Source organism: Strix aluco, chromosome 2, assembly GCF_031877795.1.
Source record: "Strix aluco isolate bStrAlu1 chromosome 2, bStrAlu1.hap1, whole genome shotgun sequence".
NCBI lineage: Eukaryota > Metazoa > Chordata > Aves > Strigiformes > Strigidae > Strix > Strix aluco.
Genome location: NC_133932.1, coordinates 118,289,246 through 118,316,212, shown reverse-complemented (window position 1 = coordinate 118,316,212; position 26,967 = coordinate 118,289,246). Strand labels below are relative to the sequence as shown.

General features: G+C 40.6%; 2 protein-coding genes across 9 annotated transcripts in view; both read right to left on the bottom strand.

The window, feature by feature from the left end:
• On the bottom strand, positions 1 to 13,237 carry EEF1AKMT1 (EEF1A lysine methyltransferase 1). The gene is made up of 5 exons (XM_074816047.1): positions 13,139 to 13,237; positions 5,591 to 5,744; positions 4,591 to 4,673; positions 3,649 to 3,929; positions 1 to 2,176 (listed from the first exon to the last, which is right to left on the bottom strand). Exons 2-5 carry the CDS (start codon positions 5,738 to 5,740, stop codon positions 2,049 to 2,051), a joined length of 642 nt encoding a protein of 213 aa, XP_074672148.1. The 5' UTR covers positions 5,741 to 5,744; positions 13,139 to 13,237; the 3' UTR covers positions 1 to 2,048.
• Positions 13,238 to 16,793: 3,556 nt separating this feature from the next.
• XPO4 (exportin 4) overlaps positions 16,794 to 26,967 on the bottom strand; it is an 86,106-nt gene continuing 75,932 nt past the window's right edge. For 7 of the 8 annotated variants that reach the window (XM_074816040.1, XM_074816046.1, XM_074816041.1 and 4 more), the window contains one exon: positions 16,794 to 25,022. In XM_074816040.1, the coding sequence (XP_074672141.1) occupies positions 24,825 to 25,022 (198 nt within the window). In that variant the 3' untranslated portion in view covers positions 16,794 to 24,824. The remainder of the gene's footprint in view (positions 25,023 to 26,967) is intronic. The other variant, XR_012622105.1, reaches the window with a different exon arrangement.

Genomic DNA, 26,967 nt, shown 5'->3' with positions numbered 1-26,967 from the left:
ATGAAGTTAGCAAAATTGTCTTTTAATTCTGATATAGAGAGCCCAACAATACACATCTACCAAAATGAAGCAGACAACTGAAGGAATTAATAGCAAAGCAGCAACATAGGTGAAGCTTGTATTTGAACTGCACATTCTAATTGGAGGGGGAAGAATATCATCCCTTCTGGCAGTCATACCTGTCCACTTGAAGCCTCTATGTAGGTAAAAATAAAAGTTTCAGGAGTTACTTCATTGTCTCCATCTGCTTGGTGTGCAAGGCACTGAGGTAATAAACATAAAACAGTTTACAATTGTGAAGTATAGATTTCTGCCAGTATCTGTGCATTTAACATTCTCGTTCGCTTTATTTTGAAATTGGCCACATAAAAGCAATGGTATAGCCTCCAGGAAAACAGCTAAACCCAGCTGTATGTCACCTGTGGACTGTCCTTTTCGAGGGGGGATTCTGGCTTTACTGGGCTCAGCAGCAAGGATGGCTTCTGGTTTGAAAGGCAAAACTGTTTTGGCCATGGGCTGAGAGACTGCCAGAAGAGCCCGGTCTCCATTCTCCGTGCAAGCTCTTCCTCCGTTTGTCTATTAGAAACAGTGGGAGTTTATCAATACATTATGTTCTACCTCAGTGGCCTTGTAAGATTCAACGATTTCTAAGATGATGCTTCTGCTGCTCTGCTGCTGTCTGTGCAACAGGAGGCAAAGACAAAACTGGGCAATTGGAAAAAAAAGACTGTTCTTGTAACTACAAACTTGACATACCTGTAAATCATTTTTAGCTTGATATTTAAATTACTAAAAAGCAGGTGCTATATTTAATCAGATCCATCATGATTCAAGATTTAAAGGACTAACATGTATGGGTCACATTACTACAGAAGTATCTCATAACCAACAGTAAGAATAACTCCAAGTGAGAACCCATGAACACAGTCTGAAGCATTAATGCAAGGACTGGCTGATGTGTTGCATTTTTATTTAGTAATTACTTTGTATTCCAGGTGATTTGGCTTGACTATTGGGTAGGATTCTTAATGAACCTAAAGCTCTCTCTAATGGGGAAATCCTTATTGTGCTTTTTTCAAAGAGACATCAGGTTTATATCACTTCTGGAGATTAGCTTAACTAGTAAATCGAACAGCCTAGTTGTGTGGTCTTTTAAAAGCTCATGACTTTGTTGCGCTAACACATAATCATCGCAAAATAAATGCACTGCTTCTGCAAAGAGACATTTAACAACTTAGATTACCTTTTAGTACAGCATTCATACATACACAAGTTTAGATGGTGGTAAGTGATGACAAAATAGATCTTTCTGTTACAAAAAGAAAGTCTGGGCTTTAGAGAAAAGGTGAAATAATAACCACAAGTTTTTAAAAAGCCAGTCTGGCAACAGTAGTGGATAGCAGGTCTTATCTTACTTGGCAACTGGTAGGTAGTTCTGATTATTATTAAAAACAACTGTAGAGGCCTCCCCAGAAGGAGACCTATTTTCTCTTCTAGTTAACCTTTATAAAAATATCACCCTGCTGGATAATGAATCTGAAAACATGTGACACATTCAGAACAAACATCTCTCAGTCCTCTTACTAAGGGAGCATCTCTCAAGATTGAAAGGAGACCAGTATTCATGCTCTTTGAACCATCCACTAGCTACCAAGTCATCAGTTCTGATGCAATGACGATCCTGATGTCTGTGAGGCAAGCACCTATGTGTTGTTACAAGCCAACCAGCTAAAACCACTTCAGAGAGGTCAATGAAGAGTCCTTGAATGGTAAAAACTACCAGTTAGAATGAAACTATTAACAGAGAAGTTCCCATTATCCAGCATCTGCATTGTTTGGTCCCCATTTACCTAATAGGTAAGATAAAAAACACAGTAACTGCAAATGCTTACACATTTAAAAGAGAGAGGCTATCACACCGTGTTGATTAAAGCTAGCCCAGAAAACAGTACTTGGAGCTGAATATTTCAGCATTGAGAAATGTGGATTCACTGATAAAAAAACATAAAGGAGCTTGACTGAAAAAGTTATACAACTTCTTATGAGAATCAGTCCAGTCCAGAAGCATAGTTCACGTAACATCGAAATTCATTGGCTAAATTTCGCAAGTGTTTTGGAATAAACTTGCATATCTTCACACCAAGGTGCTTTGCTGCCTGTTCCTCCATGACTGCACCTGCAGCAAAAATAATTAGTATTTGATGAGAAAAACAGTAACGGAATGTTTGGGCTTTTTTAATAGCTCCTCCCAAATGCATATATACAGAGCCTGTTTTTTTTAAGGAAGCAAGGTGTAAAGCAGCTACACTGTCAGTCCTCTTTAACAAATGAATCTATAGGGAAATCTAAAATAAATACGAAAGAATGGAAGACGCCCTAAGGAAATGAATGCCCTAGAAGTTTCATAAAAATAGGTAGAGGGTAAGATCAGTGCCCCTTTTATAGAAAACAGAAACTTGAACTCAATCTTCTTGCTACATGCCAAAGAAATTACATGGTAGGGAGCCATGGGAAATGCAAACAGATTACATATACTCTTCCACTTAAATAAACCACAGTGCGATATTTACAGCTACACACTGAGAAACCATTTCCTTGAGCAGTATTTCTCAAACTTTGTAAACTGAAGGACCACCTATCCATTTTAGGGGAAAAAATTCTGAGAGCCACCCTTGTGCATGACTGCCATTTGCAATTAAACAAAGAAGTAGGCTTTCTATGGCCATATAATTTTATTTTTTCTTTATTTTTGCCTTTTGGTTGACTTCCCTCAAATTGTCTGTATAGAGGGGTTTTTTTTCAAAAGTTTCCTGGATGTCTTCAGATATCTTGTAGTAAGAATACAGTTTAAGAAACACCATGACTAAGGCAGATACTCATCGCTTCTTAAACCAGCAACTGCATCTTCATAAAGAAGGACCTGCAAGTACAGCTGGTAAGTTATTCAGTTTCACTGCTCTTGTCACTAGTGATTTTTTAATTCCTCCTGCTGTATTTTAGTGTCTAAGATCTCCTTACTTGGACCACAGTGGCAGAGTCCCCTCATACATTCATTCACGTTACAGTTTCTATGCTTACCAGTAAGGACAAGTAACATGAAAAAAAGGTTGACTTTGTTTTTCTTTTCAAGACTTAGCTAAAATCATCCCACTTTACTCAGCAAAGGCCATTCCAACCTATCTGTCATTTTTTCCACTTAGCTCACCTTAGATGCTAAGTAGTATGTGGCAGCTGAAATCCTGCAGCTACTGACACGTTTAAAAAAATCAAATTTCTAAGGTTACTGAATAAGACATTAACAATAAGTTGCATCTATGTTTGTCGTACCCAGATTTCAATCATTGCAATTACTCAGAGTGGCCCTTTTACAAGAAAAAAATATTTATGGAACTTTGCAGGTAAGTCTTCAAAAATTTAGTAAAACTCATAATGCCATATGAAAAAAGTACTGACTTCAACTATTAAAAACCACACGTGTTCAGTTTAAAATAAACGTTGAACTAAAATATTGCAATAAAAAGCTTAGGATGCATATTCCTTCTTGCTTTAATGATAATCAGTATTATTGAGTAGTATTTTTCTCACTTGAGTTTGTCTTTTGAGAGAAAAAGATGCTTAATGGTGACCTAATATTTTTATTAATTATACCTGTGCAAAGCAGAATCTTTCCTCTTGTTAAGTATTTGATGGTCTCTGCAGTTTTTTGAAGACATTCCTCAGACAGATAGGGTGGATCTGCTATTACGATGTCAAAACTGTGTGGCAGGAGATTTTCAGGTAAGTTCAAAGGGTGGTTGTAATCATAGAAGATAAATTCTTCTCCATATACAGAAAACCTTCTGTCATACTCCAGTATACACACTGAAAAATCTTTACCATCCCGTTCTTTCAGTTTCTGGTACACACTTGGTGCACTAACACATGCTATCCTGAAAAAAGAGGCAATAACTTAGAATATTAATTTAAAAGGCAAACGACAACAAAAAAAAACCCCTACAGCAGTCCTCAGGACTGCTTTAGGAAAACATTTTAAACATCAGTCCCAAAAATGTAAGCCATTCTTCCTCCATTCTAACAAATAATTACTTTAATAACAGAGTTTTAAATATTAAAGCCATTACCCATTCAACCTCCGTGCTGCACAAAGACCTTAAGCTCAACTACAGAGAAAATCTTCTTCTAGAACAGCAAGGAAATATACTTGAAAACTTAAAAATTAAAACCAACCCCTTACAGAAATAGGAAGAAAACCAAGTTTTCCCATCTGTTCTACAGAAACGTTATATGAAAACAGAGAAAAGAATTACAAGTCATGAATATGCTCTGGATCTCTTTGTATTTTGCAAAAAATAAAAATATTCATAGTAAACTTTTACAAGGCAGAGCCTACAACATTCAATGAAATGCTAAATGGTAAAATCAGTATGAACTATTAATTAAATAGCAGCAAAGCATTTCTGCAATATCTCAACTGAAGAAAGGTGAAGTACAATGAGTAATTAATTAAACTGCATGCTCTGTCTGCCTAGTAGAAATGAAATATTTACAAACAGGACGTGTTAAATCTACAACGTAATTATTAAAACCTACCTGCCACCTTTTCCAGCTGCCACAACTGCTTCATTAGCCAGGCATGATGCAGTTTCATCGCTGTACCAAAACTGGCTCAGTTGCTGAGAAAGATAATGCACAGTTACAAACAACATCAAATCTTCTGACTGTGCTATGTACAGTTAGGTGTGGTGAGCCATATTTGAAGAAAACCAAAATCCATAGCAACTTCTCAGTTCATAAACTGTACAACTGGAAAGGTGACTATTTTCCTGACAAGTCTTTTTACTTCTGTAATCCAGTGATACGCCACAGACAGCTTACACTGTGTGTTTGCAAAGCATTTACTTCAGTATCAGGAAAACCAAGTAATGCAAAACCACTGATGAGGTTAGTTCAAACCCAGTATGCAGATGCACAATATTTAGGCACTCTTAAATTGAGTTTCTTCAGAGGAAGAGGAAAAAGGAAGTTGAAAAGTGACAGTATAGAAGGAAATAAAGGATAAAAGCACTAAATCAGAAGACATCAGAAAAAGGAAGAGTAAAAAAACCCACAGTCCAGAGGCAAATCAAAAATCAGTCTGTCAGAAGAAAAAAAAGAGCAAAGCAGCCATCCACAAAACCAAAGAAAGAAAATACAGAAAGAAAAATTATATGAAAGGAAAGATCATTTGATGATGTTACACTGTGTTTGTCTCAAACTCAGGGAAGGTTCTTTACTACCTTCACATGCCAGGCTGGAGTTAAAATTTCCAGAAGGGTGCTTCTGTTGGCAGCTTTATTCCCTCTCCATGTAATTTCAGTTTGTACCCCCCCACACACATGTAGAACAGACAACTATACCCAGATTTAATATTAAAGCAAATATCCCTACAGTGTTACTGTCCATGAATAGTTTGATTTTGCTATTCTAGAAACATCTTGAGTGTTCCCCTTTTTCATTTCATTTAATTTCATTTCATTATCCATCCACAAAAGAAACCTGGTAAAGGCTACTCCTCTAACTGTGCTTCATTCACTGAAGTTTAGTTTCTTACCCAGTCTTCTTCTATTGAGCCAATGGAATATTGATTAAACCCTTGGGAGGTCTTCATGCCCTCTCTCTGCTGCTGTTCCAAATAGAACTCCTGGAGGGCAGCCAATGTATGGGATGAAAGCTGGGGAATGTCATCATCATCATCATCCATTTTTCTAGACGTCAACCAGAGGAAAAAAAAATAATTAAATTAACCCTTTTCAATGGTGAATGCTTTTAATAATGGCACAGTCTCCTGAGGTAAAACAACCTCCACTGACAAGGCAGACTTAGTCTAACAGCTAACCAGGAAAACCTCCTAACAAGAGAAAACATACTCCCTCTACTTAGGAGCTCTTAAACCAGTGAGAGGCAGATTGGAAATAACATGTCTCCAGAGAGACTTCAGGAACAGCAGCAACACTGTTCCCTTGCTATATAACACAGATTTGACTTGTATTATTACAGGGAAGTTGTCATTACAGTTCTTGATTTCCTGAATCCATACACTTTTGTATCAGCTTGCAGAAGAAAAAACCTTTGGTGGATTTGGCAAATCCTGTAGAAATTATTCCCTTCCCTCCTAGAAATAATGATAGCTACTGGTCATTCCTTCCCATGTTCAAAAGTCACACAATTCTGACTCAAAATGAAGTAAACTAGCATTCTAGGATCTGCATCATCTGGCTTTAACTTCCACACCATAAAAAGATTCTGAATGCCAGAAACCTACAAACAAAAGCGGGCAAGAAGCTGAAGGTGTTTTTTTTAAAATAACACTTGGCTGAAAAATTGTGTATTTTGTGCATAAAAACATTAACTCGTATCAAAAAGACATGGTATATACTAATGCAAAAGTACCACCACTTTCAGAAAACTCTTGAACTGGGTTACGCTGCACAGTATCACTGAAACAGGCTCACCCTCGCCAGCTCTGCAGCATCTGCCCAGACTGCAAGCTGAAGCGTTTGTGTCCTTCTTAGAAGAGACAGTGCCACCTCGTGGAACGAAGGTGATCAAAACAGGAACCCAAGCATGTGAAAAGTACTGGAGAAAACCTTACAGCAGCCTTCCAGTACCTAAAGGGGGCCTACAAGAAAGCTGGGGGGGGGACTCTTTGTCAGGGAGTGTAGTGATAGAACGAGGGGTGATGGTTTTAAACTAGATTTAGATTAGATATAATGAAGAAATTCTTTACTGTGCGGGTGGTGAGACACCGGAACAGGTTGCCCAGAGAGGTTGTGGCTGCCCCCTCCCTGGAAGTGTTCAAGGCCAGGTTGGATGGGGCTTTGAGCAACCTGGTCTAGTGGAAGGTGTCCCTGCCCGTGGCAGGGGGGTTGGAACTAGATGGTCTTTAAGGTCCCTTCCGATCCAAACCATTCTATGATTCGATGAAAACTGGAAAAGATTCTTTTCTCAAGAAACTAATTTTCTCTGCATCTGATCCAAGAACTACTACACGAGCAATGACTTTAACAGAACTTGGAAACGGGCTTACACCTGCCTTTGTGCAGAAGTCACTGAGAGAACTGCATGCCGTCTGAACTGTGTGCAGCTTCAAAAGTTAAGTATAATTTCAAGTATAGCTGCTCACGTTTTTTCTTCTCCCCATTCCCTGCATTGCAAAGAGAACTCCAAAATTCACGTTCCCACCCTTCCCTCCATGCTGCTCACCCTAGCAGAGCTTTCCAGACATTTCCTAAAACACAGCTTCTCACTACTTGCTGGAAAAATGGTACCATTAACCTGCCCCTGTGAGATAACTCATCAGTATTCACTAGAATAATTACTCTGCCATTTCACGGACACAGTATGTACCTATACATGGTAAGAGTAAAGCACTTGGCTCTCCCAGAGTATCGTTAATTGACTTGCTGGCTTCTGAGGCTGGGTTGGCCAAATAGGGAATCCTTCAGAACCTAAAGACCCACCTATCCCATTAGCCTCAGGCAACAGGAGAACTCTGGAGTCAGCTATCTAGTAAAACCCTAGTTAAATTATGTATTATTTAAAGTATTTACTACAAAAATTGCTTGAAGTTCACACAGATAATATCGTTTCTAGCAACAATGATCTAACAATATGCAATGCTACAACCCATTTTAGGCTCTATACAAGAACTTTTTTTGTTAGGACAGATGTTAGAAGTTTAAAATCACTCCTCATCTCACACTTTCTTTTTCATTAAGTGCATCATACATGTAGTAATCTGGTTTGCTATTATCCCCTAAGCAAGGAGACATCTATGCTTTGACACTTAAGAAAGCGAAACAGATGCAAACTTGCAGTTCTTAAGTCAAAAGCTGAAATTCTGATTTTATGTTCAGTGAGCTCGTACAGGCATTTGCAAGGACTAAATCCATGCCTGTGAAATGAAACCCTCACAGATAAAATTGCTGATGAATCATTACCCACTGTTTCAGTAGATAAAAAGGCAGACACCCATAGACATCTTTTTTTAATAAATTTTTTTTTAGTTGATTTTTTAATAGTCTTCCTTTTGGTTTGTAAATTAAAGCCTTAGGAACCAAGCAGTAATTAACTGTGAGGCTGCAAGTAAAGGTAACTCAGAACATATGGCAGAAATATTCTGTACGTCTACTAAGAAGACCTTCAAAAATCAAGATATTTTTCTGAACATACATATACTGTCTACATATACTGACTTAGGTCACTAACATGAAGACGTTTTCATGCTCAAGAACTACATCATCAGAAAACTATTAAAGTAAGGGAGTTTATGCGAACAAGACTTGTAAATTCCTTTGGCTTCAAGGAAGTTCTACTGCTTGAAAGTCCCTCTGTACCCCTCCCAGACAGTTCACTGATCTCAAGTCCAGAAACAACCCTGAAAGTTTTGGGGGCGGATGGGAGGAAGCAGAGGAACCCACAGTGCCTCTGGCTCTTAGGGAACCTTTATACCCTATTAACGCCCAAGGCCCCTGAGCCCTGAGGCTCCAGCTGGCCCACCTGCGCTTGTCCCAGGCCCTGGGTCTCTCCAGGAGCAGCCTGTGCTCTGTCCTCACACAGACTCTTTACGAGAGCCCCATGGGGGGACAGGGCTGCATTTTAGGAATGCCCTGGGATTCAGAGCATCCATAACACATACGGTGCTGATACAGTCATATTACCTACATTAAAACCTTGCGTTAATAGGAATACAAGGGTTAAAACTACCAACGTGGCAAATCTTCTTTACTATTAATTCTTAGCTTAAGTATTGCATTTGCACCTAATTAAAAAGCAAAACAATAAAGAAATCAGATTTCCAATAACAGCTCAAGAATACTACATACAGAGTTTGGGAAAATAAGACTCATTGTGAAGTCAAAGTTCATCTAAAGGAAAGCAGGAAAAAAAGGGGGCAAGCTCCCACAGATACAGTGGAACATGAACAGGCAGGGTCATGTTCATAGGGTAAAATGGCAAATTTGAATGCTACTGGCCTCTAAAGGGCCAGATCTAACCATAAAATGGGAAAAGCGAGGTGACTGCAACTACACCACATGGCCTACAGCTCACACAGTGCAGCAGGCAGGATGAAGGCACTGGAGATGCCTGTAGACTCCTTAGTCCCTTCCCCTCTCTGCACAGCTCAATCTCTCTATTAGCTGATGAACTGTTCAGGTAAATGTCATCACTACAGAGTGACAGCTCTTCAAAGAAAACAAAAAATAAATGAAAAGAGATAATACTAAGTGAAAACAGTAGCACATGAGACTCCAAGGCCTTGTTTACACAAGAATACCTATTTAACATTAGTTTCCAGCTGTCATGTATGAAAACTCTAATTTTATATAGCCAAATTCTAAAGTGGAGAAAAAAAACCCACCCCAAGTTAGAAGGAACACTATGGAAAAATTAACTCACTCAAAAATTCCTACAGTCTTTAGCCCCCTGTACATTTGGTCCACCCATAATTATGAAATTGTGATCATCTGGAAACCAGTAGTCTTTGAGATAGAGTGCAGCTTCTATGCCCAAATGTAACTAACTGTGTGACCCCATCCAGAGAAGTCTGGAAACTTGCAGTCACCAGGTCAGCTGAGGCAAGTGAAGACAGAAAACGTAGCTTGCTCCAGAGGTCAGATCCTTCTACATCCACAGCACTACTCCAGAGGAAGCTCCTCTTCTGTAGGGGAAGGCAGGCAGGAGGTGGGATCCATATTTACCAAGCCACCTCAAAAAATACTCTCATTGTGAAGTACAACTGCTTTTTCAGAGCTTTTACCAATAGATTGCACCAAAGCTGACTGGCTTCCTCAAAGAGGAAGTGTCAACCTAACTCATGTCTTAAGACAGGCCTCCCAAATGCCCACGCAACTCGGAAATAGCATTTGGTAAGTGTACAAGCAGAAGCACACATTGCTGCTCTGCCAGTTTCCAGTGCTTGTTCTTTTATGGTACCCTAACGATGTCATCTCATTGTAATAAAATGTCCCTTAGCTGAAAGGGAGAGGAGAGACTACTGAAAGGCCAAGGAATAGGAATACAACTGGAAAGTCACTCTGTTCATCGCTGGGAAGGGGGAGGAAGAGGATGGTGTTTGCCCCTTTTACCAAGAATATAAAAAGCACATGTGCAACTTCAGAAAACATCTTATTCTAGAGTAACTTGGACCTACAGATAGATAGCATGAAATGGAGTTAAATATAGTTGTGTTTTTCCCAAGCAACCCAAGTCAGTATTTGAGACAAACAGCTCATCATCTACGGTGTTCGTAACACATATCAAGAAAAGCTGGACAATTGTGTGTAACTCTATGAAAATCACCTGGAAGGGGCTGCAACCACCTGCCTGGAGGTGAACAAGTCCCCATCAGAGGGACTGGAAAGTTACTAAAAGGCTTGACACGTGCCCTACTACCTTAAAAACAGGGAGGTACTGTGCTCTGCTCAACCTTCAGCTTCTTAATGCGTACAGGTGGCCAAACTAACCCACCCATAGGTGCTGAGGGAGTCTGTCCCAACCATAGTAAAAGCCCAGAGAAACCTTCTCTTCTACTGGAAACAATTTTTCAGATCTTTAAATCCTAAGAAGGAGTTGATTGTCAGTGATTTGACAAGATACTGGGAGTATTGCCAAACGTACTTTCACAGGAATGACTGACAGAGCAGTATGTATGAAATACATCACTCTAAAGCAATTTAGACAAAAAACTCCTCCTGCTAGCTAGCGTGGTCTAGTCAGAAGAAACTGAGAAATGCTAGGCCATACCTACATCTGTTTTGTAAAGTCTTCTAATACAAATCAAAACTTCTCAAACATCTGAGAGGTCATCCTCAAGCACAGGCAGCCAGCTTGTTCCCCTGCAGTCAACTGGGAAAAACTCAAAACCTCAAGTTTTTGGATCCCAGGTGCCATGAAACAGAACAGTCTCTGAACAGGATGGCCAAGCTGGGGGATGTCAGAAAAGCAGAACTGACAAACCTGCACACAAATCTGAAGCAATTTTCTTATGTACTAATGGTTTTGTGGAGTAGGGGAAGAGGGACAAGGCAGGGTTTGTGGACCAGGAGCAGTTCATCTGCCACGGATCTGAGAACAGCTCCATTTCAGGATTAAGTCTGGAGAACTTTTTGTTAACATCCATGGCAAATAGTTCAAGAGGAAAGCTGCACTAGTTCAGATCAAGGGTTGATACTGGTCTTTCTTCTATCTTGGAGGGTTGATACTGGTCATTCTTCTGTCCTGAAGGTGCCCAAAAGCAGCTGTCTTGGAGTGAGATAAGGCAAGTATATGCGATGCCTCCCTACTCTATACCCTCCCAGACTTTAACCATTTTCCACTAAAGGAGTTGTTTCTGCCTCTGAAGTGATTTATTCCGTGAACGCAGTTATCTTAAGAGACATTTGTCCAGTATCCCTTAAATTCATGTAATTTTTTAATCTATAATGTCAGCTGGTAAGAAGTTTTGTTTTATGAATAACTACCTCTTCTTGCTGTGAACATGGCTACTACCTTCACGTGATGCAAATACCTCAAGTATTGGAAGAAAAAACAAATGGTTGAGCCCTTATACACTCTCCAAACCACTCTGAGTCATTTCAGACACCTGTAAGTCATCCCCCTTCCCTCATTCTGCAAGTTGGCTCTTTTCTAGTCTGAAGGGTCTTAACTCACTCCACTGACTGGGTGACAAAAGTCTTTCCATGCATTTGCTCATCCTTTTTAAACGCTTCTAATGTACCCTTTTTTTGAGATCAGGCTCGAACTCTACACAATAGCTCAAGATATGGGTGATGCTAATGTTAATTTAATGATGTTTTCTGTTACAGAATATTACTTTTCCTCAAAAATTCTAATGTTTGATGTGCTTTTCTGGCTGCCACCAAACACTGATATAATGTTTTTGGAGAACCATATATGATAATCCTGAAGTCTCCTGCCTGAGTGGTAATGCTGTCTGGTGAGAACATGATTAAGTAGAATTTACAAAGAAATTTAAAAGGATCTGCCAAGAGCTTCAAAATACCAGCACATACAGAACAAAACTAAACAGCAGTTCTCGTCCCTTCATCTCAACAAAAAGCAGAGAAAATACTTAAACTAGAAAAGCTTCGATATGGGTAGTGAGACATCCAAACACTAGGATAGCTTTTGGAGGGGAATGAGTACGAGGAAGAAGCAACTGAGAAGGGGTATGACAGGGCGTATAACCACGAATGGCATGAACACCACGGGCAGAGACCAACTACTGTTTTCCAAGGCAAGAACTAGAATGCAACAAGTGTAGACTGCAAGAGCCTGGTTCAAAAAAAATTGAAAGGAGCTGGTTCTTGACACAAGGTGTTGCTGAGCTACAGAACCCATCAGTGATGATATTTCACAGTGCTTCAAAGTGATAAAGTGAAGTTTACAGAAGAACAACTCTCAGATTACTAAATATTTAGAAACAGCATTGTATTTGAAAAGTAAGGTCTGAAGGCCTGGTGGCTACTTGCAGAAGTAAAGTATGATGTATTCTAGCCCAATTCTCATCTCTTTTAAATAAGCACACAGAGGGAGAGTAGGCTGGACTCGGAACCGCTGTTATCCTCCTGCATGTGAATGACAAAACACTGGCAGTTTCTGAGGAAGGCCCTTTTTCCTGTTCCCTTCTGTATTTAATTACTTTGCGCCCACTGCTGCAAGCACTTAACCCCCGCGCCCCTCCGGGCGCGAAGGATTACTCTGGCAAGCACGCTGTTGCAGAGGTGAGCCCACCGCCGCCCGCCAGCCCTCTCCTCGGCCGCCATCTCCCCCAGAGCAGCCGCTCGCAGGACCCGCCCGCCCCCCACCTCAGCAGCCCCTTCCGAGCTGGGAGCGGCGCGTCCTCGCCGCGGGGGCCGCGACCCCCTTCCGCCTCTCCCAGGCCCGGGGCGCTAAAGGCCGCCCCGCTGGGAGCGGCGCCCGGCCCGGCCCCTCCGCTACGGGAGACCCTGGCCGGGGGCAGAGCGCGGTCCGGCCCCGCCGCTCGCGGGGAGGGGAGCGCCGGCCGCCCTCGCGGGGAGGAAAGGCGGGCGGATGGGCACGCGACCTCACGGGCCGCACCACTCCCAAACCGAGCCCGCCTCCTCGCTCCACTCACCGACCGCCAGATCCCTCCGCGCACGCGGACCTCTCCCGCCCCTCCCCAGCGCCGCGCGCAGCGGTGCCGGCCAAGGGGCGCGCGCCTCCTGCTGGGCACTGCGGGGGGGCGGGGCGGGGCGGGGATCCTCGCGCTGCTCCGCCATTGGCTGGAACGGGCGCCCCTGGCGCCACGGCCCCGGGCGGGGCGGGGCCAGGCGCTGCCCTCGCGCTCCCGCCGCCCTCCCGCTCCCGCCGGCCGCCCCTGAGGGCGCCGCTCAGGACGGAGGCGGTGCCGTGCGCCTGTGCCGGCCCGCGGGGCGGCTCCGCCTACCTCCGCCGCTGTGCCCTCACCTGCCCCTCGCGGGCCCTCACACACTGCGGCGGGTGTCCGCCTGCGCCGGCGTCCCGTCCCGTCCCGGCACGCCCGGTCGGGGCGCAGCCGCCTTGAGGCGCCGCCGGCAGCCGGAGGGAAACCTTCGCTTCGCTCCGCCTTCCACCACTGATGTGAAAGCGATCTGCGGAAAGGTTTCCAACTTAAGTATGAGCTTCATAAAACCTTATGACCTGCGCAGGGAGCCACCGCTGGGAGCCGCCTCAGCGCTGCCGCTTCCTCACAGCCCGCGGCGCCGCCGCCGTTCGCCGGGGGAACGCGCCCGTCCGCCCCCCTTCCCCGCCTGCCGCCGTACCGGTAGTTACTGCAACAGGTACAGAAACCTGAGATAGGGTATACCTCAAGTTAGACACCCGAGGGTAGACAGTCATGTCAGAGGTGGAAATCTCAGAGGGATCTCGAGTTCGATGTCGGCGTTCAAAAGCCATGAGCTTCAATACCAGCCTAGTTCCCCAAACTGGTTTTTTTGATCGGGCTCTCCTGTCCAGTCTTTCCCTTTGAATTAGCCCTTTCTTACATACAGACAGAAGTCAAGCTGGTGCTTAGTTTCAAAAGATAGCAAGTTTTAAAGTACCTTCCTTGTTTCAATTAATTGCATCTTTCCCTTTGGGTGTAAAAACTTCCCATCTCCCCCTTTCTTATGTTGTGCAGGCATCATCCCAGATTGCCCCAAAACAAAAAAGCTTAACAACTTCCTCAGCACTGTTTTTTTCATTCCTTCTTTATAAAGTCTCATAATTTGTAAAAAGCATTTTCATGACATTGTCTATTTTTCAGTGACTCTCCTATAAACCAACTCCTAGAAGGTTGCTCATCATATTTATAAGCAACCCAACAGCAGACTCTATCGTTCTCCAGAGCTTGATGTTTCTGTTGGCAATGCGTTGAATAAGAAACTTCTATTTTTACCTACAACCTGTTGAACATGTATCTGCTGCAACGCTTCCCTGTGGCTGAACAGAAAGTCTTGCACTCAGCACTGAGCACCTACAAGCAGAGCAGAGCTATTTCCTTGGACAACAGAAATACTAAATTCTCATAAAATATTTTTGCAGCACAGCTTATGTAGGCAGCAGAGAATCAATTTCCCTTGCCACCACAGGATGTAGGGATAGGCTGATTTTTTCTTCAGATCCCCATACCTTTTACCTCTCTCTTGCACTCAGAAACAAGGCCTTGCATGAGAGTATAGAACCGTGGGCGTTTCCATTTAGTTTTAAAAGACTTCCAAGGAGTCTGGATCTGGCATTCAGTACATTACCTGCTTTGTCTTTGAAAGGTCTTGCCAAAAAAGGTCTTCATCCCAGCATAGAAGATTGCCCTGTGTGGAGTGCACCCATATCCATTCATTCTGTAATTTAAAATTAAAATAAAAACCCTTTTCCCTGCATTGTTGCAAAGTGACAAGTTACCTGACACCTGCATAATATTACCAAGTGCAGTAAGAAATCTGGTTTAGATTCTACAAAGAAGTGACACTTCAGTAATTTTCCTATTTCATGCATGCTTGTAAAGCATTTTATGTGAAAAATGTTCTTCACAGGGCTGATAACTGAAGGATAAAGGAGACTGGGCAGACACACACTCTCCATCTAGATTTCTCAGAGCAACAGTCACCCCTGTGACGAGTGATCCCTCCTCGTCAGGAGGCTTACAGAGATCACCTAAGGGCACATGGCTGTGCAGGGGCTTGGGGGGGGGGGGGGGGGGGGGGGCAGGGTGACATTAATTATTTAGGTTATGATATCAGATACTACTTGGCAGCGAACAGACAGCTTAGGACCCTGCTTGAATCCACATTACGAGACTGTTCTAGGAGGAAGGCTCAGGAGGAGCTTGTGTGACCCTGTAGGAAGGAAAACAGGTCATATCTTGCAATGCAATTTCTTTGGGATGTGAGGACAAACAAACCACATTTGTAAAGTGCACCCCGCAAGAAATTTCTTATAAATAATTAGGTTTTATTGTTTCCTAGTCTTTTTTGCAGGAAGGTATTTCTAGTTAAGCTATCTCCCCTATCCTTTCACTGACAGACCCATACCACACAGCAGTGACACTGGTGGCATAGACCACTGCTAGTGGGCTAAGGTACTAATACGTCTGCTAGTACTCTGTCAGACCAGATTAGGAACAGAGCATGAAACATTTTAAAAAACATAGTTCTACCCTGGAAAGTAATAGCAATGTGTTACTCATAAGGCTTTTGTGGTTTGGTGTTTTTCTTTCATAGTCTATTGTATTTTTTCTTTATTAAAGGAAGCCTATACTTTTCAGTCCTCTTGCTGTAGCACAAAGTCATAGCCATATGAAAAAGTATAATCAGTTTTAACTAACAAAAATAGATTATTAAATTCCAATTGTAGAATCTCTGCTGTTGCCATTCAGTCTAAAAAATTTAATAGCTTTTTCCCCCCAAAATATCAACATTTTTAGGGCTGGCAAACCAACTGGATGTTCATTTGGAAGGCAGCCAAACACGCAATGCTTTACAACCATACAAGGATTACTTCTAGTGAATGTCAACATAATCCTACTTCTGAAGATGGAAAATAATAAAGTGGAAATACTTGCAGCACAACCTGCAACATCTCATCTTTGCAAGAGAGGCTTACTGCACTTTTTCTTCCAATACTGAGCTGTTCTCCTACAGATGCAGGATAAAACATGCATTAGAGCCCCGTGGGGTGGCTCTGCCCGCCAGGCTCATCACAGCTTCCTGCAACCTTGGGTCATGCGGTAGGACAGACTATCAGTCAGCCTCTTAAAAGCTTGCAGTCGCTCTCTAATTCGAGTACAGTAGTAAGTTTTCAGCCTCAAACAGTTTATAGACTCCCAACTCTATTGCAGATGCAAATCTTAGAAACATTACAGAGATACATGATCACAGTGACTTCTTTCTATTCTGCCTGGCTTTGTGGATCCCTTGGAAGTAATTCAGGGACCACAAAGAGGGTTACAGTCTTCAGACTGAAAAATACGTAAAGTGACTACTAGTCATTTAATACCACCTAGTGGTATTGACATTTTAAATGGATTTTTGAAGTAATTAACCCAAAACACCTGAAACAGAATTACCAGCATCTATCCTTCATACATTTTAATACCCCCATTGATTTTATTATGCCATATTGCTCTCAATTTATGCTGTTCTCTCAAAAAATATCCCGAGATACACACTAACATACAAACTTGATGGAATTTTCTGGCCAGAGCCTTCTCACAGTTGTTTTTGCTTCCTCCCACCCCCAAGATGTAATCACTCTGCCATCACAAGAAGCAGGAAGGAAAATATATAAAATATATTTAGCAAAACCAGTAAAATTAAAGTGGAACAGAAAATGCAGTCAAGTAGCAAACATTATGTACAGCAGCAGATTTTACAGTTTTTCCTACACATACCTCTGCACTTATTTCACACTTTTTAAGGAGAAGGAATAGAAATAAGCTAACGTTAAAGAAAGAAAACATTTTTTTTTTCCTGAACAGTAATGGGGTTTATCACTGTTTTTTGAAACTCCAATTCAGACTATATATCTCTAAGAAAAATAAGAGGAGGACACCATTTTTCTCAGTCCCTAGAGTAAAATTACACTGTCCTCCTTTTATGGACTATACTGGTATCTTAAATAGTTACACTCACAGGATCTAGACGTTATCTGGCCATCTTAAGGGATGTAGGTAACAAACATTTTAACCAAGATACAAAACAGGTATCTGATTTTTCCAGCTTTCCTGAGGCTGAGTGAATTGTTTAAATACATGTGCGCTTATCAAAATCCATGTTACAGTACATTTTTAACAGTAGTTTGTTAAGAAATCATGAAAGTGCATAACAGCCTAAAAGCAGGCAAAAAGTACTTCAGAAGAACAGTCTTTCCTTAAAGTGGCAGAAGAATGTAAGCTTTCCCCAAAGTTGTGTTGATCTTATGTGAGGACATCAGTGATTTTCCTAAAGACTCCACAGTGTGATGGTGGGGTTTTGGCTTTGGGGTTTTTTTGTCTGAGTTACAACAATCATTTGTATGAACAAAAGACCATTAGAAGTATTGGTGCAGTTCTAAAATGAAAGCAAATGTCCTGACAACTTAAACCAAGTTATGAATGAGGCTTTCAAATCAATACTTGTTTTGAAGTCTAGTGACAACTTTCATTCAGTAAACACCAAACACAGAGATTGGAAGCGGTTTGAATATGCCTCAAACCCAAACTGCATCATCCAAAGCAGTAAGTTAAAGCAAATCAAACATTCACACCTTTGCAACCGTGAACAGTGGGCCAGACAAAGAGGGGAAGAAAACCAGAAGTACATCACACCCAAAGCTCTGCCTTAGTCTAACTTGCAAAGGCAACAGTGTGTCAGAAAAATCAAATCCAAAAACATCTGACAGATGTTAAGGTGAAAAAAGTTGTTCCATGAAATTCAAATATAGAAGGGAGAAAAACTAGTCATAAGTTCTCTATCAGTCACAATGGGTAACTTCAATGTTCTCTTCGGAGACATAGATTTGTCTGGAATGTTTCCCAAAATAAAGATTTTATTATTAACAAAACCCACACTGATAGTATTGCATTTCATACAATTCCAAAATAGCACTTTCTCTTTTCCCCAAAAAAATGTGTTGATGAAGTGGTAGACTTTTACTAATCCTTGTCAGGATGATACAGATTTATGGGATAACACTTGTATTATGGATTTCTTTTTCTTCTTACAGATTACCTTAATTATTTTTTTCTCCACATAAGGTTGCAAACTTTTTACTTTCTTCTCCTCCTCCCCTCTTCCAGTTCATGTACAATCTCCTCCTCAGTTGACCTGCCAGACAAATTCCACTTGGAAAGTTGAGCTGTCCTACCTTTCTGCTCATCATACATGGCAAATCAGTGAAGGAAGAAACCCACCACCAACTCCACCACACATGACCGAAGCAAATGTAAGTTTCATAAAGGCAAAATTGATGTGTTTTGCATACACTTACACAAACAAGTGTGAATAAAGGCTTTGTACCCAAATCATTCAAGTTTATTCCAGACCTCATATTTAAGGTAAAGCAGAATAGTTCCATTTTCTACATGAAAGGCTCTTGGATACGCTGCTGCTGTTAATCTTACCAGCTGCTTTCAGGGATTTCCTCAGAATTACCTTAAATGTTTCTGTCCTTCACCAAAACATTCACTGAACTAAACCAGGCCAATATAAATATATAACTGCAATAATTTTAGTTCTGAAACCAGTAAAATTCTAGCGATACGTACAGCCAAGACGTATAGCAAGCTGTTACCACCATAGTTATCACGTAGTTTTACTTTCAGGATTTGTGAAGCTTTTTTCTGCTCCCCCCCCCCCGCCCTTTTTTTTTTTTAAAAAAAAAAAAAGATGTGAATGCATGAAAGTAAGAGTGGAACAATAGAAAAATAGTTGTAGCTTATCCAAATGTATTATAGCACATTAGGAACTGCTGCCTGTAACTGAACTTTTCTGATATACATCAAGTAACAGATAATCACTTACATGGGAACAGATTACGAGATTGGAGAACACTTCCATGCCAGATATCATCAGAAACTGTTTAGATTAAATCTACACCAAAAAAATTTCAAGACCCAGAAATCAGTATTCCTTCTGGGTAGACAAACACCACCAACAATAGTGACCTGAAAAGTCACCATTAAACTTTTTTTGGAGGGTGAGGGAAAAGATTGATTTTATATTCACAGCCACTTATGGTAACTGTAGTCCAGTGTGAGATCCTCCTGCTGCACATCTAATCACTTTTTTTTCTGTTGATGGACAAACTCATACCTTCAGTGATGTAAATTAAAGTTACCCCATCAACTTAACTGAATTACTGTGCATTCACAGTAGCCAAAGAGCACAATGTGTAGCCTGAGGTTTCACAATGTTCCTATTTTTGTTTCTACTGTAAGGAGGTATAACAAATGCTATTTCAGGGATTCAACACAGGTGAGATTTTAGAAAAATATTAAACAAGAATACACACAAATCACACATGGCCAAAACAAAATAATAAAAGTCTTTAGTGGAAAACAATTTTATCCTCCTCCTGCTTATGCATCTTAAAAGTACACAAAGTGTTCATTTCAAAATTGAAAATTCAGTTGTGATAAGGCTTGATTACACAGCCATTTCCCAAGTCTTATTGCAACAAATCGTGAAATATTTCTATGCAACTTCTCGTCTTCAACTGTACAGGTAAAACAATAACTTGAAATCAACTAGCACTTCAATCCCTGTGTTTTTAATATATAAACTCAACATAGTACTGAATTATACATTTAAAATATTTACACACTTGACCAACAGCAGTACTAGCATTTATTGCCTTGAAACTGCATGTTCACTGCATGGAGGTTCCTTATTTTGCACAAACGGAACAAATAAAAGAGGATAATATTTTTTTCCTAATTATAAACTCTAGAATGGTTCAATGGGAGATTGAAATGTGCTGGGGAATGCTATTAGAAAGGATTTTATCAATTTCAAGTATCAAGCTGTAATAGACTGGAAAAATCACATGGATAACAGCTTTCCCTTGAGATTGGAAGGGTCTTCCAAATCTTTTATAAGAATGGCTTAAAAGGACAGAAAGAGCAGGATAGGGAAAGAGAAGGAATGAAAAAGCAGAATCTACTTAAATTCACTGAGGAGAAGGGAAAGCCAGGAATATCTTATTTCTCAGTTGCTAGGGCCCCAAGAAATCTCATAATGAAAAAAGGGTTTTGTAAGAAAGCTGAGAGCTTACAGCTCTAGAGCAAATCACACTCATGATTTGCTTCATGATTAGTGCTAGAAAGCATTAATCTCACTTACTGCAAAGAGGGCACAATCTACTCATATTAAACCCAAATTTACAGGGGAGGCAGGGCTGGCTCTTTAAGTTTTAATTGTTATCATTAGGCTTTGGTTATACTGAGCAACTAGAACAGATACGGGAGAAATTAGTGGTGTTTGTTCCTTGCAGAAAAGTGTAAAAAAATCAAAACCAAACCAAACCAAACACCCTACCACCACAAGTGGCACTTGTCGTAAGTAGAGGCATCAAAGCCTGAATAACTAACAACTGTCCTCTCACTATGTAGACCAGAACCGAGGCACACTGGTGGGGAATCTTATCTAAGAAGCCACCATTTCAATTGGCTGTAATTGAAATAACTACAATTTACAGCAAGCATTACTGTACTGCAGTAGACCAGTCTTAGGGAATACTGTACCACTGCTGCCTCTACTGGGCTTTATAATTATGAAAATCTTCTGTTTTCATTACAGTAAATCTTACACCTCACAAAACTAAAATTAAAATATTTAATATTTACATAGCATCTCAGATCCTCAATGCATTTTATAGGCATAAGCTAATCCTCACAACATCCCTGTGAGGTAGGTAGATATTATCGCTATTTTAAACAACACAGTTCTAGCGACTTGCCAATGGCCACAGAGGATCCAGTGGAAAAACTGATACAAAATTAGAGGAGCCTGGCTCCTACTCCTGCGCTTATATTCATCAAGCTACTTCCATAAAAACACCCCTTCTTATGTAATTATTTAACCAAAACTGAAATTACTTGAAGTGTTTTACAAGAAAAATGCTGCAATTTTTATTTTTGAATAGTTTTACAGATCATAAATTAGAATTTGCTTTACCTTTTAAAGAATTAGATTTTAAATGGACAACTGACTGCTTTGAGCAAGCTTATTTTCTAGAACTACATGGCTTAGATATAAAGGGATTTACCCAGATAAACACTGGGGCTTCAGTGAGTGCTATGCACTATCAAAGAGATGACTCTGATTCAAACCCCCTCTCTTTCAACTAGTAGGATTTGGACATGCTGAGAAAACAAGTTTCTCGTTCCTGAGGAAAATGGTGAGCCCTTTATCACTAAACAGTGAAACACAAACCTCTGGGCAATAAGTAGCAGATTCTGACAGTAATTCAGTGAAGATAATTAAGGCATAAATGCACACGAAAGTAGAATTTTCATGTAGTAGTAGTCCAATTCTCCCTGTCCATGTGTATCTGTGCTTTCAAGAAGGTCTTCAATTTTATGACCCAACTAGATGGTCATGGTCGCCAGCATCAAAAATTACAGGTTGAACAACAGAAAATCATTATGCCAGCACTAGAACTAGCTATTGCAATGGGGAAGGAGCTGGCAAAATGGGAAAGAAACTACCTGATTTCTAGTCTCAGAATGAAAACACTGGAGTAATAATTGTTCTAGCAAAAGAAGTCTAGACAAATATATTTGTTACAATTATATCACGCAGCATTTACAATTCAGTTTGAGTTGCGTTTTTTTTTCTTCAAAAAACAGGTGCATTTTTAGAACCATTATTCACTTCACACAGTGAATGGAAAATCAATGCAGTGATGCTATAAAGATTTCAGAACACTTATGTAGAGCCAACTCTCAATGTTCACTAAAAATGATCTATGAGTCTCTCCTATGGACTTGAATGAGCTTTTGCATCTAGATTTACAGCAACTGGATGTGTAGAAGATCACTGAAGGATTTTTTTTTTTTTTTGAAGGGATATAGAAGCCAAATAGTTTAGGTAGAAGCAGGCACCTAGCCAGCAGGAGTATGAATTAATAAAACTTATTCCCAGAACCTTTTTCAACAATTTTATGGATGTCACTAAGCAGAGACATCTTAGCATTTGCTCTAAAGGAACATAAAATGGCATGAAAGATCCCTGTTGTATATATGAGAATGGAAGAAAAATTAAGAAACAAGAAAGCAAGAATGTTGTCTAGCATAACATCAAACAGGAAAATTACCAAAAAACCATACTAGGACAGTTTTCCTTTAATATATAATATTAATTTTAAATGAAGGGCAAAGGAAAGTTTTAAGCAACCTTCAAAACTAGCCTTTGAAAGTAAGCATTCATACTTTAGTAAGTCTTGATAGTCAAAAGATGCTGCGTGTCTCTGCTTGTTACAACACAACGGGCCTGATAAGAAAAGTAATGGGTATGCACATGACTTTGTCCTGAATGCTAACTCAATTTGTGCTCCCATTCATCAATATGCAAGAGAATTTCAAAATGTTAAATAAATAATTTTTAAATAGTGAGCCAGCTTTAGGATTAAATAAAATGATAGTGACAGAGCTAGTTATAAAAGAAACAATGACTGAGTATATCAGTTATTCATTCAGATCCAAAAAATTTGAAAGTATTTGCTATGATCTCTTTGAAGGCTTTGGCCTAGATATTTGACAACGAGCACATCATGACAAACTAGCAGCTCCTACAGCTGCTTATGTTCCCAGGCTTTAATGCCCTTCATCTGAAAAAAGAGGTTTCAAAACTGCTGCCCTATCCAATGTACAAACTCAGAGAAATTTCAGAAGCAGTTTCAAAAACATAGCAAAACCCAGACAAATTAAATAAAAAAACCAGCCATCAGAACACCTTAAAAACAGAAGGATGTGCTGGGACCATTATCTTTTGTGCAAGTGCACAGTCAAGAAATCTTTTAAAGAAAAGCATTAGAGTTTCAAGAAAAAAAAATGAGAGCAACACCCCTGTTGTAAAATACTATGCAAATTACCTTAGAAATAAAATACTAGCTGGGAAGGTACATTATCTAACAAGTTTTATGGTCACTTTTTAACGTGTAAATCTGCCCTAGCCCAGTTTTCACATAAATTAAAAGAGAAAAGTATAATGAAGAGATGGCATTTTTGGCCTTGTGGATCCATGATTGAAACAGGTATGGATTTAACTAAAAAATAAAAAAGCTTTAGATCACTTACAGCACAGTATTACAGATTTATGTCTTTTAAAAATTCTGGCTATTGTGACTAATTTTGAGATGAATAGCTGAAGAATGGCACAGAGTTGCAAACATGATGCTATACATAGCCATGTAAAGGTGTATACTGTACATTTTATATAAATTTTAAAAACATGTGGGAAATATTTAACAGCATAATCTAGCAGAGGTCTTAAACCAAAAGGGCCCACTTCTGCCTCCATGTATTTCCACAAAAATAAGTTTTACTAGACATGCAGCATTTGTGTTTGCTTTAGTTTTCTCTGGCTCATGAGTAGAAACAAAGCAGGCCTTGCTTCTGCATTCATGTGCTGCTCTCCCTTGTTGGTCCACTATACTCAGGGCACTATATTCTGCTGTCATAATAGCTAAAGTGCTTGATATAAAAAACCGAGCAAGAGCAGAGCAGCTGGGAGGGCTCTGCAGAAGTGGAGCTAGATTCAGCAAAACCAAAAATCCCCCACAGCACTACACATCCCAATTGGCCCTTGAGTAAAAGGGTTTGACACCCCTGTCCTAGCATAATTTTTTTAGCTAATGCCCCAACTTTAAAAAGTTTGCCAGTAATTCACACTTTTTGAGTTGTTATTGCTTAAGCAAACAGTTCAGTGTAGAAATACATTGCAGTTGCGTGCAACCCGGGTATGAATCAAAACAGATACTGAAAGTAAAACTACACATGAACCTTCCATTAGACACTCATTCCAAAATGATACGTCAACATGAAGGGCTGCAACAGGTACACAGCAGCTTAATGCCAACACCCTAAACCAACTCTGAAGAGTCAAATCTTGCCTTAAGTTTCTTATCTAAAGTATATGAGCTTTTTTTTTTTTCTTTTAAATTAAGGCAATGAAATGGCTACAGTTCCTAAAGTTCATTTTAGGGGAACAAAAATATACACCTTTTTTTAATCCGAACTTTAGGCAGCAGAACATAATGTAAAAACCTGCATTGCATTAAACATACAATGTCAAGTTGATGTAGAAAACCAGAACTAAACACAAGTTAAAATACCATTTGGTTTTTCTTCCTCATTGGAACACAAACAGAAACTTTAAGAGAGGAAAAATAAAGCTTAAAATCAGCTAAACTGTTTAGAGCTTTATATGTATCTGCATCACACTCTAATGTGATTTTGGGTAGAAAAGAAATCTGTACGCTTATCCAGCCACTCATATTTTAAACCAGTGCAGGGGGAAAGGCACTGCATTTATTTTTCATTGTGCCCATATCTGTTTGCACATATATGGAAAAAATTTAAATTCAAATTTTCTGTTCATTCTCTCCCACACACAAGTATGACAGATTGCAGCTAACACATAATAGCAGAAGCTGATTCAAAGTTGACCTCTCCTATTCCATTGTGTTATGTTCAAACTTCCAGGCTCTCTAGAATCTGAGATGGCTGCAAAGAACCCAGAGACAGGTACAAGATTTAGTCAGCATTCAGCATTTCTCAGTGCATTTTGCAGAAAGGGTCTAAATTAGGCATAGAGTTTTGTTGTTTATTTTACACAGAGAAGTCCACCAACATTTGCCATAAATTCTTCTAAACTCTTTAAGAAGGCCATCTTCTGCTTACGGTCCAGTGTAGGAGGAGTGCTGCTTGCAGTAAGCTTGTTGAAGGCATCTGCTAACCGCTGGTAAATTACTGGATCTTGTTGAGTTGATAGCAATGTTTCAACTAGCTCTGAATATTCAGCCTGTTAAATAAACAAGAATCTTATTAACTTTAAAAAAAAAAGATACAACATATGTAACTTCTCTCATCAGGACAAAATCCAGAATCAAAGCTGTGACAGGAAACTATCAGTACCTCTTCACTTCTTACCCAGTTTCACTGACTAGTGTGTACCAGACATGACTATGGACTCGCAGCCTTTCACCTACCTCTAAACCAGCCAGATTAAAGCCCTTCAATCAGACCAGGATTTTTAGTAAAGCTAAAGAAGCCTTTAGAGCTAGGTAAGTGCTTTGCAGTGCAGAGTAAGAAGAAAACTTTAATGCACACCCTGCAAAGTGCCTTTTGGCTCTTTCTTAGCACAGGCTTACTCCTGCAAACTACTCTTCTCTTTCTTCACGCCTGCTTTGTGTTCGGCGTGCCATACCAACCATCTCCTCCCGCAGGTTTTCCCTTTTCTAGATTCCCTTCCCTGGGACAGAGAGCTTAGATTCCTTTCCAAGAGTTTTCTACTTACTCTCGTGCTTACTTGGACAGAAACAAAAGACAAAGAAACATGTTAAACATCACTAAAAGGACACTGCCAAGGGGCACCTGGAGCAAGTCCAGAGTGACTACTGAACTCTGGGAGCAAGGGTGAAGGACACGGGAGCCAGAATGGCACTCCCCTCAATTCTGCTGGTGAAGGGCTTGGGTGGGGGTAGACACAACATGAAGTTGCCACCTGTGAATGGTGTCGCAGGGTCTTTTTGTCTTACATGATCATGAGTCCCTCCTTGAGGGATGAGGGCTGCTAACAAGAGAGAGGATCCATATGACAAAGTGGCTTGGGACCACCTTTGCCGAACGCTTGCCAACCTGGCAGGAAGGGCTTTAAAGGGCACATTGGGGGTTGTAGATAAGTGAAGAGACAGATACCAAGAGTAGTGAGGATGCAAGGAAGTGCGATGGGTTTAAGAGCACTCATCAGGAAGGAGGAAACAGGTTGAAAGGAGGCCAGCCTCAAATGTCTGCAGAAATGCATTCAGCTTTGGAAACAAACAGGAAGAGCTGGAGCTCCAGATGCAGATGCAGAGCTGCAACCCTGCAGGCACTGAGATGCGGAGGGACAGGTGGCATGGCTGGAGTGCCCCGATGGACAGATGGAGGCTCTTTAGAGCTCTTCAGGGAAGAAGAGGACAGAAGATTGCCATTTATGTGAAAGGACAGCTCAAATTCAGGATGCTTTTCCATGGACTAGGCAACAATCTATTTGAGTGCTTATGAGTCATGATCAGAGGAGAGGTGGTAAAGAGGACATCATGGTGGGAGCTTGTACAAATCACCAAAACAGGGTGAGTAGTGAGCTGAGTCATCTTCAAGCAACTTGAGGAAGTTTCCAGATCAGACTTAGGAGAGATTATCTCCCTGACATTTGTTCAAATGCCAGACAGGTCACCCAGGGGTGACTGCATCTGCTACTCACAACTAGGAAGAGCTGGTCAGGGATGTGGTAATTAATGGCAACCTTGGCTACAGTGATCATGAAATAGTGGAGTTCAGGATCCTTAGGAGAGCGAGGAAAGAGGGTGGCTGAGTACAGACACTGGACATCACAAGAGCAGATGTCAGCTTATTCAGGAGTCTGGTGGGTGGGATCTTGTGGAAGAGAGCTCTGAAGATGAAAGTTGCTCAGGAGAGCTGACAGGTCTTTAAGGACAACCTCCTCCAACCACAAGAATGGCCTGTCCAGATACTGAAGAAAACAATATAAACATGTCAGGACACGGACCCAGCTAAGCAGGAAGTTCAGGACTGAACTCCAGTGCAAGGAGGACACATGCAGGACAGCTACAAAGGAGGAAAACAGAAACATCGTCTGGACAAGAACAATGACAGAAAAGCAAAGTTCGGCTAAAGCTAAATTTGGCAAGGGATATTAAGGGCAACAAGAGCAGCTTCCACCAGTACATTAACAGTAAAAGAAG

Coding starts and splice junctions, on each gene's coding strand:
- EEF1AKMT1 (XM_074816047.1), bottom strand. CDS start 5,740: ATGGATGATGATGATGATGACATTCCCCAGCTTTCATCCCATACATTG. Junction 4,674..5,590: donor GCTCAATAGAAGAAGACTGG/GTAAGAAACTAA, acceptor TATCTTTCTCAG/CAACTGAGCCAGTTTTGGTA. Junction 2,177..3,648: donor AAAGATTCTGCTTTGCACAG/GTATAATTAATA, acceptor TTTTTGCTGCAG/GTGCAGTCATGGAGGAACAG.